Raw genomic sequence first — 13,315 nt, 5'->3', positions numbered from 1 at the left:
TATGTGGCTATGTTTTAAGGAGCTTTATTACAATAGATTTAACTGTCTTAAAAAATACATAACAACACTGAAAAAAGGAAAAGAAGATTTTTAACTCTACTGTGGCAACAGAACACAGAGTTGTTGAGAGCAGTTTTATGAAAAATGGGAATACATTTCCATTGGCATTTGTCTGATAAATCCAAGTAACTCTCATTAATAATTATCATTCTTTCATTTACATTATAAAAATACTTAATTCACACATTCAAATTTTGACACTGATCATACATTCAACACTGTTTCTTCCACAGACCTCACACTGATATCTATCTTATACTTTAACCTATGGAAAGATGCAACAAAAATCATCAGCATTAAAATATTGTTTAAAAAAATTGAGATAAAGTTTAGTTTATCTAGCTGTTCATTTACCTTCTCTGTTTTCCATTTCCTCGGCTTCCTCATTGGAAGCCATCTTCATCATCATCCCAGCTGCGCTGTCTCCTTGTTGGGAGTGCCTGCTAAGAGGCACAGAAACACAATAATGAGCCACGACATAAATTATCACTGCTATCACCACTACCACCATAGGAACAGCTACGCATAGAATTGGGCCAAACAAGCCAAAGACAATCATCTACAAAGAAAAAGAATCTAACTTTTCCCATGACATTGAACTAGAATTTCTGTTGTTTTGACTGAGGACATAAAAGATTACAGAAGTGACAAAGCAGACTGAGGAAAGCAGAAAGAGACTCACTGCTTCATTCCCAGGCTGCACGTGTGGGCTGAGGAAACAATACTGCGCAGTGTTGCTACCTCCCCCCAACTAAAGCCCCTCTCACAGATTCTGATTAGCATAAGGCCCGCTAACAATAGAGAGAAGCAGCACAGACAAACCAGCACACATGATCATACACACAAAAACAGACATATTCAAAAGGCTTTTCTTTTAAAATCCATCCTAGGACACCTACCTTTCCCTCTCTCCATATTCTCCCACCATCACTGACTGAAGTACACAAACACACAAACACACAGACACACAGACACACACACTAAAAGACAGGGGAGGGTCGTGTACCCCAGAGAAAGGGCGGGTCATCAGATTTACAAAGTGGGACAATATAAGTACCTTGATGTAACTGCTAATGAGGAACAGTTAAGTTGTAGCACCCTGCACAATGTACAATCAGGCACATGCACACACAGAAAATTATTACTAGACATCTGATTTAGATGAAATAAAAAATGTAATGTGAAAAATATAGACAGACTGTAATCTAAGTCATCATTTTCACTCGAGGTAATGCGAGGTAATGCGAGGTAATCCAGTTTTGCTTGCACTTCCATAAAGTTAGGAGACTCACAAGAGTAAGTTTAAAAAAAGAAAAACTTACAAAAGGCTCCTTCCAGAGCCACAGAAGACTACATGCATACCTATGACAGGCAGAGCTGTACTCCATGATGATGATCATGGGTAAAATCAATCACTGCTTAGCAGATAAAACATGAATCAACACTGGATGAAGTTAATGAATTACATTAGGTGGGAGAGCTGTCGAGCTAATGCGCTGCTTTAGCAATGTATTACAAAAGAAAATCATTTGTATTATTAAACTATTGGAATATCTTAAAAGGGAACTCTTATCTGTTACAATGCTTTTGTTAAATAATATCATTATTAAATTCATACTTCAATATGCATTATCACCAAAAACTAATTAAGAACAGAATTATTCATTTATTTTGTGGCTGTTCATAATTTCCTTGTTTACCAAAGTCATTTCGCTGAAACCGAAACACAGCTGCTATTCTGGGGTCAAGCCAAATCAGTGATGAGATCTACCCACTGGGCAATTATGATCATGATTAAAGAATATGTTTTTAAAGGCTATCAAAAGGGCCATAAACTCTTTAAGACAAATATACAGTGGTTACACTTGTGGCAGATACATCATTTATTGCAATATTGTAAGAAGGTAGGCATCACATAAATGGTAATATGTTAATAAACCATTTGTTGGAGGAAGATGCAATATTTATTTTCCTGGAATTAAATGTTTTGTTGTCACTGGGCTTCATGTGTTTCCTTAATTGACATTTGTCAGATGGCAATATGTCAGGGGGCACCAAGGGTGGCCAATCAGATTCCAACATATGCAAAAATCTGTCCTGACTCTGTTTTTGTCTTCTCTCTCACATCTCTATCTGATCCACATGAAACCCAATCCCTTAGCATGCTATTTAGCAGTTCAGCACATGTAAAGCACTGCTTTCAGCTCCTGACATTGATGCCAGCACTCTCCCACCATGTCCTTCATCTTGACCAGCAATTATGATTCCATCTGGAATCAGGTTGTGTATCAGGAAATAATCACACCCACATGTTAAGGTAACACCAGTCACATTTTATCTGTACATCTTGTGGTCTATGTATAAATTAATCCAGGTCTGCTTCTTTAGTACTTTGTTGAACCCCCATATAAAGCATTTAATTACCCAACACCTACAGTATGAAAATACCTTTACAGCTGCTCATTTTTAGATATTAATATGCCAATATGTGATAGCCTTGGCACAAAGAATGAATGTTCTACAGGATTAATCATAGGTTTAAAAATTAATCTGTGCTGCCTCTTTGTGGTAAAAGACCAGTAATGCAGCTCTTAGCCTTTGGAAAACCCACACTGATCCAATGTTGCACTCTTTCGCTCTCTCTTTCACATATCCATAGTGGACGCAAACTAACATCATGTTTCAGCCTTTAAGAAAGACAAATGGGGGAAAAAACTTAACTTCTAAAAAGGATGAGCCTTTAGCTGATCCCAGCAGGCACTAAAAATGGAAGTATGGAGCTCACTGACTGGTCAAATTGAGTCTGTATAATTGACAGCTCACCTTGAGAGGAGAAAGTGGACGTATTCCTCTGGCACATACCGCGCATGATCTTCCCTCTGAGCGTCGATATTTGATTGATAGAATAGCTGTCCATCAAAATGGTACTGCGCTTGGTCTGTCTCATAGTGGCTCTGACCATCAGCTTGATACTGAGAGCACTGGACTTCAGAGACATGTGTGGAATTTTGGTCACTTCCGTATTGGCTTTCACCACTGTACTGGAACGTGGCACCTGGATCTTCCAAGCTGTAGTCTGCAATCACTCCAGGTTCATAATAGCTCTCAGCTTGGTCAGCACCATACTGTGCAGTTGTGGCATCAGTTGTAAACTCAGCATAGACATCTGTAGTATTCTCCTGGCTGTCAGATTTAGTATCTACGCAGGCTGCAGAGGCACCCTGGTTTTCAGTTCTTTGGTCAATGTGGTGATAATTGTAGCCATATTGGGTTTGACCCTGAGTTACATTCTGACTTCCTGTCCACTGGTATGCAGTATTCTCATTGGTTGTCTTGGATAAAAGTTGTGATGTCACTTCTTGGTGTCTGTTTTTTTGGGGGGGGATAGGGGATTGTGGGTCAGAGCAAAGAGAATGAGAAATTCAGAAAGAACAGTTAATATTAATGACAGTGAACCACGACCATCATGTCCATCTGAGCCATGACTTTTGAAATGTACAAAATGTTTAGGCTCTACTTCCATTCAAAGCTAGTCAAAAGCCCTGTATACCATCTTTCGGATCAGTGGCTTGCAAGAATACATTTTCCTTGCACAACTTCTGTTTATCAGTTTGTTAGACTGGTAAATTTAAATATCTGAGCTTCACATTAAAGGTATGTTGTGGAGTTTGGTAGCACTATGGTGCAATGCAGGTTGATGCAATCTAAATTCCTGCCAATGGTTTCATAATTTTCCATCTAGCTACAGGTGGAGGCCATGTGCCAAGTAATGCAGCAACTTTCCAGCAAAAGAAGGGAAGAAGAGGACAAGGACAATGGATGTAAAGTAACAATTCAGATTTCAACATTTTTCAACATGTTTGTTGGGCATCAAGGATACACTATGGGCCTGATTTACAAACGGTTTGCATGTGTAAAAACGTGTGCAAACTTGACATCACCCGCAATAAATGTACAAGCTGATCTACTAAGGCAGCGCACTGAGGTTTGCGTCTTTCAACTGTGCAGGATAATACACGCTGTCCATTTAGTCCGTTTTCCATAATGAATATGCAATGTGGGGCGTTTCAACCCCACTGTGCAAAATACAGGGAGGAGAAAATGCAAATATGTTATTTAGCACACACATTGTGATTTACCAAACCTGAGGGTAATTTTTCTGATGGAAACTACATCTATAAATAATACCTTTGAAGGGCAGGTATTAACCGGCTGAGCACTGCACACAGATGACTGCTGTCAGTGTAGAGAAAAGATGGAGGCACAATGACGGGATGGATTTTTTCCACCTGTGTTAATATTTTTGTAGTGGAATATTTTTGGTTATACTAACAGCATTGACTTTGTCCCCATATATCTGTTTTTCTGGTAATATTTGTTTTTGTTATAACTCAATATACCGTATTTGTTAACCTCTTCCACTAGAATCTGTTCAAATTTCATTTTGTGCTTGTGGGCTTTCTGCTCGTCTAAACTCTCCATTAAGACACAGAAAACCCTCATTTAAATACTGCTGTCTCCACCCTGTTGCACCTGTTTTCATTTATGCAGTTATTCTTAGTAGATCACCTGCAAAACTCATGCAAACGAAACGTGCAATCTATTGTATTGTGCATGCAATTTAGTACCCTTTATTTGGGATCTTAGTAAATCAGGTCCTATGTGTTTTGGTGAGTAAGATTGAGCATAAACAGAAACCTTTGTTGTTTGTTTACAAGAAAACTCTTTGACACAGAAAAGGAGCACCTTTAACAACAGAGAGTGAAATACGCAGGTATGACTTTTGTAATACTTGTCTGCAGGATCAACGACAGTAGTAAAATTGAATTTTCTTTATTTATACGTAACCACTCAATAGTGGATAGACCTTCCCATTCACTTGAATTAGAATGTGTGTCCAAACTTTTGACTGAATAAACACAGTAGTAAAATTGAATTTTCTTTATTTGTATGTAACCACTCAATAGTGGATAGTAGATAGACCTTCCCATTCACTTGAATAGAAAAGAATCACGATTATGTACTCTTTGCTAATGTAGAGTTGAAGCTACATGGACAAACTTTTATTTTCTTATACACGCAAGTAAAACTGATGCACACACTCACACATAAGCTTGCTTGTGTACCCATGGATACATGCACTCACACACACACCTTGTACGAGAGCTAGGGGAGCTGTTTCCATTAGCTGTGGTGGGGCTTCAGCTGTAATGAGGCAGGTAATGCATATTTAATGAGGCGTAAACAGATTTATAAACACACACACAGAGCTCCAAATCAAAGCTCGCTGCTGCACACATGAACACACACACACACACACACACACGCACAGTTTATTTCTCACTCACACATAAACATGGACATAATCTATTTCTGTCTCTTTCACACCACTCCCATTCATTCAAACATCCTAACTGTTAATCTCACTATCTCACTCACCTACACACGCACGCACACGCACACAAGCACACAAACACACGCACACACACACACACACACACACACACACAGACAGATTGTCAGAGCCCATTCCTTGCAAAACATTGTGAGGGTGTGTCCACCATATGAACCTCTATACTGCCATTATTAAACAGATGAACATACACATGAATAATTTTGCTCTCTTTTGCTGTCTCTCACACACACGCAAACTTCCAAAATCCAACATCTACCCTCAGGAGGGCCTTCCAGCTCAATTCTAAAGTCTGTTCAGCGATGCTAATATTTTTCTAACATTCAGAGACCACTGAGAAAGCTTTAGAGACTCAAAAACCCAACAAAGAACTAAGGGGGAGTGAGGGGAAGGATGGTTGGCCTGTGTAAGTGTGTGTGCAGGTCAAGAACATGTGTGCACAGGCATGTTCATTCACTGGCTTTTAGCAATCTGAAAATAGTTAATCTGCTTTGAGCAACAGCATAAATGTTGGAAAGATACACAAGCACATACTCCACTGGTAGCCTAACCAGCAAAAAATTAAATTATATTAATAGGAACCTTTTGAATGACTGTAAATGTGACAAAGGTGGAATAACACAAAGCTTAAGACATGCAGTTATGATCTGAGGTACTTTGCTTACCTTAAATTGGGTGAATGGCTATCCTGAGACGCTTCCAGCTCTCCAGTTTGTTGTTCAGAAGACCATTTATCAGGATCAACAGTCCTTATAGGTTTTCCATCATAGTAATCCAGTGTATTCTGTAGGAACCTGTTACTCTTTGGTTCAAGTGTCTGTGAATCTGTTTGTTGAAATGAGCAACCTTCAATCAGCTCCTCAGTGAAACTCAACAGATCAGAGGAACCCAGCTTCTCATTTTGGACTTGTGAAGTCCATTTTGGCAGGGTAGTGAGCTCTACATCAGTTTCCTCTTCCTGCTCTTCCTCACCATTCTCCTCTTCCATTAAATCTCCAGAAAAGGGTAAGCCAAGTCCTCTGTCAGTGGAAATACCTGACTCACTTAATGGTGTGCCAGTCAAAGAGCTGGTGTGGGAAACAGAGCTGAGAATGGGGGATTGTGGTTCAGATGTGGATTGAGGTGTGTCGTGTCCTGCTAACTGACCTCCCCATACTTGTAAATTGCCCAAAGAAGTAGGACATGGTGGAGCTGAAGACGGGGACTGCCCGCCCTCATCTGAATCTTCCATTGAGATCTGTGAATGGACATAAACTTCCTCTCTCGTTTTCAGGAAGTGATCTGATGGATATCTTAATGATGGAGACACACTTCTGGCCACAATGCCTGATTTATCATCATAGTTTCCTTCTTCTATCTGTGTTTGACTACATGCTGTCGGTCTTGACTGATGAAAATCTTGAGAATTTGTTTTTGTCACCATGTGATGCTCATTGGCATTACTTGCATTTTCTTGGGGACGAGTGCTGTCTGTGAAAGGTTGAGACTCACTGCACGCATTGAGGGCCGACTCATCAGAGCTGGACTGATGCAATACTCCTGTTTTTGAGCATGTCTGATCTGTGGTGTGTTTGTTGGTACTTTTAAAGACAGCTTGATTTTGCTCGTCATCTGCATTGAGAGTACCTTCAGTATCGCTACACATTTGGCTTTGCCTGCTTTGTGGTGTGTTCTCCTGGTGTTCTCTACGTGCAACTTGGGCCTGGATTTGCAATACTGTGGCAGCATAGGAAAGCATGCTAAATGTTTCCATGGACTTCCTTGTTCCTTTTGATTGCCTGTCACCCTCTTTAAGCCTATATTGCCACTCTATGTCATCTTCCTTCACTGTGCCAGATACAATGATGTTTTCCATTTCAAGGCCTGATGATGAGTCTCCGTCAGAATTGGACCTGAGGTCATCTTGACTGCCTGGGTGAAGACTGTCTGGACTATATTTCATTGTGTCTTTCTCCCCCCCAGAACTGGGACTCAATAACATGGTCTCTGTTGTTTTACCCTCCGCATTTCCATTGCTCTCATTGTTAGGACCACTTTGCCTTTCAATTATAGACTCATCTTGGTTGTGGGCCCTTCTGATTGAAGTTGATTCAGGGTCATCATATTTCTCGGAAACAAGACTATCAATACTCCAATTCAGATTTGGGGACAAAGATTGGTCAGTTTGGATTTGAGTCCCAGCAGCTTCTCCTGGACTTGAATGACGACTGGCTGAAATGATCTGAGTGACAGAGGAATCGTCCACCAGAATAAATGGGGAATGATCACTTGGTTGCTCTATCCAGTCAGCCTCCTCTAATCCTTCGCTTTTGTTGTCGTACCTACTCTCAACTGAACTTCCTCCACTTCTGGTCATGTCACTCAACTCACTAGGTCCCTCAAATAGGAACACTTGGTCAGCTGGCTGCTCTACTCTGTATTCACCTAGAGAATCAGCCTTCTGGTATTGATCATGTCCCTCATCTATCTGAGTAGGCTTGGTCACAGCTATAAAAGGACTGGACTGCTCTTCTAGCTGTATTATGTCTACTACTGGACTAGCATAGGTCTCAGGGGAGGATGTCAGGCTCCAAGCACCAGCTCCAACATTATCATATTCTGAGGTGGAGGTGACCATGCCAGGGACAGGTAGGTCCCACATGTTACTGCGTTGGTGTGGGAGAGTCTCATCTTTTGGATTTTCAGATTCAAAATTCTGCAAGACAGACATTTGACCCAGAGCACTCTGGATGTCATCATCATGTGTTTTTTCACTGTGTGTCCTACCATCTGCAACCTCTACAACTATTTTCACATTGTGTTCATTACCTCTCCACTCCACTTCTCCAGGTGTTTGACTAAGTACTTTATTCACACCTTTCTCTTCTACAGCCTTTTCCTCTTCCATCAGTTTGGTTGAGTTTGTTTCAGGAGTATCACTGGTTTCTAATGATCCCATGTGACAAGGGTGATTTCCATTTTCTGGCTCTTCTGGACTTGTTATTGTGGAAGAGCTGTCTTCTTGTATGGTGGTGTTCCACATTTCCATTCCACCATCAGAAAATCCTTGGGGACTTTCAACAGAGGGGCCACCCCTAACATTGGGGTTCAATCCACAGAAAGAACCTGAGTTTTCAGACAAGTTGTCAGGGGTTGTGAGAGGTGATATACTGTCATCCCGGATTGTCATATTCCACATATCTAGTGATTCAGGGTAAGATGTGGTGGTACCGCTATCAGATTTAAGAAATCCCTTCTGTGCTGAGTAAGTCCAGAAGTCTAGAAGCTCTGTCTGTCTGTCTCCTTTTCTCCCCTGTTCCCCTTCATCCTCTTCTTTAGATGTGTCTGGTGTTAGAGTGTTTGGGATTGCTTTCTTTTTCGACAATGAAGATGTTTTTTCTTGAACTTCAATAATACCAGCTTTGCATTTTCCAAATACTTCCTCCTCTGGAGGCGTGAGTTGCAGATCAGTCAAAGTAACAAGGTTCCATTGATCCTCAAATAGAGAATCTGGGTTCCAGTTGTCGTATGATTCAGTCTGCTCAGTGATCAAGCTTAGCTGTGGTTCAAGACCCATTCCCCTCTGGTGGGACTTATCTGACTTTAAGATCTTTTCTCTTTCAGTTGTGTCACCAATTAACTCTTTGCCTCCAACTTCCTCCATAACATTCTGTGGGCTCACAGATTCCCTTGTCCGATTCCAGGCGTTATTATCACTTGAGGACAATCCTCCCTGTGTGTCAAAGCCAAGTTCATCCCAGGTTTCCGATAAGGATGATGACACACTGTCCTTATGCTGCAGGCCATTGATCCTTTCAACTACATCTTCTGGAAAGAACCTGACCCCGCAACTGCTGGGAGGGCGACTACCTACCAGGCTGTTAACTGGAGTTGGAGGAACCACAGTATCAATTATCTCATTCCCCTGGATTTGACCATGGTGGTCAACTGAAAAAATTCTGCTTTCAAGCCCCCCCAGTGAACTGGGAGCTGAGAAATCCAGCAAGCTCAGTTCTTCATATTCTGATAGACTTGAGCTTCCCGCTCTTCTTACTTCCCCATCTCCTCTTCCTCCAGAATTTCCTGCTGGCAGAGAGTGGTCACTGCTATGTAGCGGGTCAAAACTGAACAGGTCAAAGTTCTCACTCCTATTCCTGCTAGAGCGGTTCCTCCTCCTTTCAGGTGGGACAGGAGGGGAGAGTGATAACAACCCCAGGGGAGATGGGTTTCTCAGGAAGAGTCCTCCTGGTCCTGCTGCTGACCCCCCACCTGCTATAACCTCACCGACAGGACTGTCATCACTAAGAAACACTGAGCTCTCCTTGGAGGAGCGACTGCTGCGGATTGTGGTCATACCACTGTCAGGACTCACTAGCTCCCCACCTGCACCAACTCCCACACCTCCTGTGTCCTCTTCACCATCTGCCATCACCCTATTTAAAGAGATAAAAGAACATTGTCAGAGGTGTGTGTCAGTGTTTGCCTAAAATCCATAAAAAAGTTACATTAATTCTCAGATTTCCAGTTTTAATTACTTCCCCCAGCAGTGAATGAAACAAAAGCAAATGTGGGATGTATTTGATTACCGTGCTATTGGCACCACATCTCCACTGCCTCCTTCAACTCTCTCTACGTCAGAACCATCCATATCATTGATACCGGATGATCCCTGGGAGAACTCAACACTGCCTGCTACTCCCTCTGTGGAAGAAGTCCTGCTGCTTGGGTGACAAGCCAGTACAGAGCTCCGCCGATCAACAAACTCCTTGAGGAATCTCCGAATCTCTTCTTCCAGCAGAGAATTATCAGTGATGTGGTACACCTGGAGACACTCCCTGTGCTCCAATTCACCAGAAAGAGACCAATAGGAAGACTCTTCCAACTCACAGCAGATCTGCAATGATAGACACCTTATTTTAATATTTCAGGTTTTTCTTCTTTAACTTTCTGAAGCAATCCTTTGACATTTTGCGAAATATTCTGTCTACCGCTTAGAGGAAAGCAAATAAGAAAAGAAAAATATCATGTGTTAGTACATGGTAATAACCTGAAACACAGAATCTGTGTAAAAATTGAAATCTAAAAATGCCAAACTATTCCTAAGGTAACAAGGATGTAATTACAACTTAATATAAAATAACATTCTCGGATGTCAATGACCATCCTCACCAGAGCTACTTCCCTATAGAGTGTCACCACTCAACAAACCTTGGCATTTTACCAAAAGAAAGATCATATCTAGGGATTCAGGGAAATTGACAATAAAATAAGAAGAATTAAAATGTCTATTACACATTGCAAGTGTCATTGATAAAGGTGCATCTATTAAAGAATGAATGCAACATACTGCTGGTCTTGCAGCTGATTTACCTGGTTTAGAATATCAGCGTTGTTAGAATAAACAGCCACCTGCTGGCGGGGATGATGAACTGTATCACTGATGGACAAGAGAACCATGAAACCATCATAGCCATGGTGATCACTGAATGATTTAAGCCTGTCCACATAACTATGCCAGTCCTGTCAGAGAGAAAAAGAAAAGAAAATCACATTTGGTTGTCCTATTAATAAATATTCTGTAAAATTGTATTTACAGCTGTATCAGAAACTTTCGTTAGATCCCTTTGTTTTATTGTGCATATGATCACATTTTTTTTGTAAAACTGAAGTGGTTTCAAGTAAGACTTCATTTGTAGCGATGAGAGACGAAGCTGTCAAAGCACACAGAGGGGTAGAAAGACACTTTGTGATTTATTGTTTGGAAATTAATGTTTGCTCTTAAAACAGCCACCATGCACAGATTATGGTAATTCAGTGACACACACAATGATTGATGGATGGAAAGTTGCATTAATTGATTGTTTTGTTTGTCAAGGGAACTTGTTTTTTCTTTCTTTCTGAAATGATTAACAGCAATGTTATGGCAACTATAATTTACAATGCAGGGTTACACAGAAAATGTGCAAAGAGATACTTTTGAAAACATATTTGCTTGATTAATCTAGATTTGTCGTACAACTGTTTGTTTTGTGAAGTTCTCAAAATTGTTGTTGTGCTTATTTAAGTAGAACTTCAAAACAAAAGAGTTAGCTATAGTAAAACTAATAGAGGAAGTTTGGCGTGTGTGTGTGTGAATGGCAATCATTCATTTGTCCAAATAATCCACATTTCTGCCTGACTTAAAGTGATTTTCTGTGTGTATGTGTGTGTGTGTGTGTGTGTGTGTGTGTGTGTGTGTGTGTGTGTGTGTGCTGTGTCTGACAGTGTGTGTGGTCCTTCTCTCTGCTTGAGCCTGCGTGTGTATGAGTGTATTTGTACGGGTCCACTGAAAGTGATTGATGAGTTCTGGAGGCACTGTATCTGCCCAGGCTGTGTCAATATTAACCTGTGAGGATGAGGGGGCTACAATACTCCTCCCCCCGTTCCTCCCGCCATCCCTCCATCCTTCTCTCTCTACACAATATGGCTGCTGTCAGACTCAGGGCCATCAATCCTCACACACACACACAACTGTCACTTCACTGACACTGCCATTTCTCAACACTGATATCCTGATGAGTGCAATGAAGCTTCCCAAGATTCGTTAAAACACACATATTCGCTCACATAAGTACAAACACACAAGTATGTGTAACCCTAACACATGCAGATACACACATAAATCCGCCTCCAGTCGTCTACTTTAATCCGAGTATATGAACAAACAAGTGCCAGTATATACACATATAAGCTCTGGTAAAGCAATAAAGTCTTCATGATTTACAGGATAATATTCACCTAAATGCTGAAATGATGGCGATACTCTAAAGCTACTACCCAACTGTGTGCACATGCACACAGAACTGCACACACACATATTCCCACACACACAGGCGGGGAAATATAGTCAGAAGATGAGCAGAGTGCAAATCTCAGAGATAACACGCAGGGCGACAGTCTGTCTGCCATTTGGCTCTTAACTGAGTAAATTACTACTCATCTTGCCTGCCCCTCCTCTTTCTCCCTCTCTCTGCCACCTCCAGATACACAGATTGCCTTTTCTTATAAATTACCAACATGTTAGCTATAAAAATCCACTTCCTAACTCTCTACCAGAACCTTAGCATGCGGCTACAGAAACCTGTATCTCATTTGTTGAGCTTTAGGGAAACTGAGATATCAGTATCAAACCCTTAGCTTTATTTCATTAACTTTTGAGTTGTTTATGAACAGGCATTCACAGAAAAGATATGCTATGACTGTACGTTAACAGTATTGGCAGTTTCAATTATTTGATCGTTAACAGCATTTTTCTTACAAATACAGAAAATTAAAAAGTTAAGGATTAAATCCCTCACTATCTGTCAGCAAACTTGTTTTCAGTTATGAAATGGCATGGCATTTATATATCAAAAGTATAATTAATAGAGGCACATGTTTATTTATTTTAATTGTTTAATTTATTATTAATTTAATCTTTTTTAACACTCAAAATTATACACAGCAAAATAAAAACACTCTTTAAGTGTTCAAAGTTTACAACAGAAAATGCAAAGAATACTAAATTAAATTAACATCAAATCAAAGGCAAATAACTAATATTAGGAAGTATGGGGAATGTAAACCCAGCTCAAAATCTTTTGCAGCTGAGACTAATCTTTCCTTTGATTAGTTCTCTTAAATTGAGCAGTGTATTAGGGCTCTAAAAGTTAAATATATTATTTGTGATGGTGATGGTGTCTGACCTGGCTTTGCTTTGAGGGTTTTTGTAGTTATGAGTTTTAATTAAGGGGCCTTTGAGATGTGGTAAAAATTCACAGTAGCACAATCATTCATTGACCAACATTCTTTAAACATAATTTCCCTGCTTTCATTGCAAAGATG

The 13,315-nt window shown here is 40.5% G+C and overlaps 1 protein-coding gene across 1 annotated transcript in view; it reads right to left on the bottom strand.

Moving 5' to 3' along the window:
- LOC128364918 (uncharacterized) overlaps positions 1-13,315 on the bottom strand; it is a 40,429-nt gene that overhangs the window by 8,787 nt on the left and 18,327 nt on the right. Inside the window, exons 6-10 of the mRNA XM_053325537.1 lie at positions 10,823-10,972; positions 10,039-10,346; positions 6,139-9,885; positions 2,884-3,426; positions 415-503 (exon numbers count right to left, since the gene is read on the bottom strand). Coding sequence (XP_053181512.1) covers positions 415-503; positions 2,884-3,426; positions 6,139-9,885; positions 10,039-10,346; positions 10,823-10,972 — 4,837 coding nt within the window. The remainder of the gene's footprint in view (positions 1-414; positions 504-2,883; positions 3,427-6,138; positions 9,886-10,038; positions 10,347-10,822; positions 10,973-13,315) is intronic.

The sequence above is a fragment of the Scomber japonicus genome, chromosome 9, assembly GCF_027409825.1.
Source record: "Scomber japonicus isolate fScoJap1 chromosome 9, fScoJap1.pri, whole genome shotgun sequence".
Classification (NCBI taxonomy): Eukaryota; Metazoa; Chordata; class Actinopteri; order Scombriformes; family Scombridae; genus Scomber; species Scomber japonicus.
Note: the sequence above shows the minus strand (reverse complement) of the source record. Positions and strands in the feature narration are given on the sequence as shown.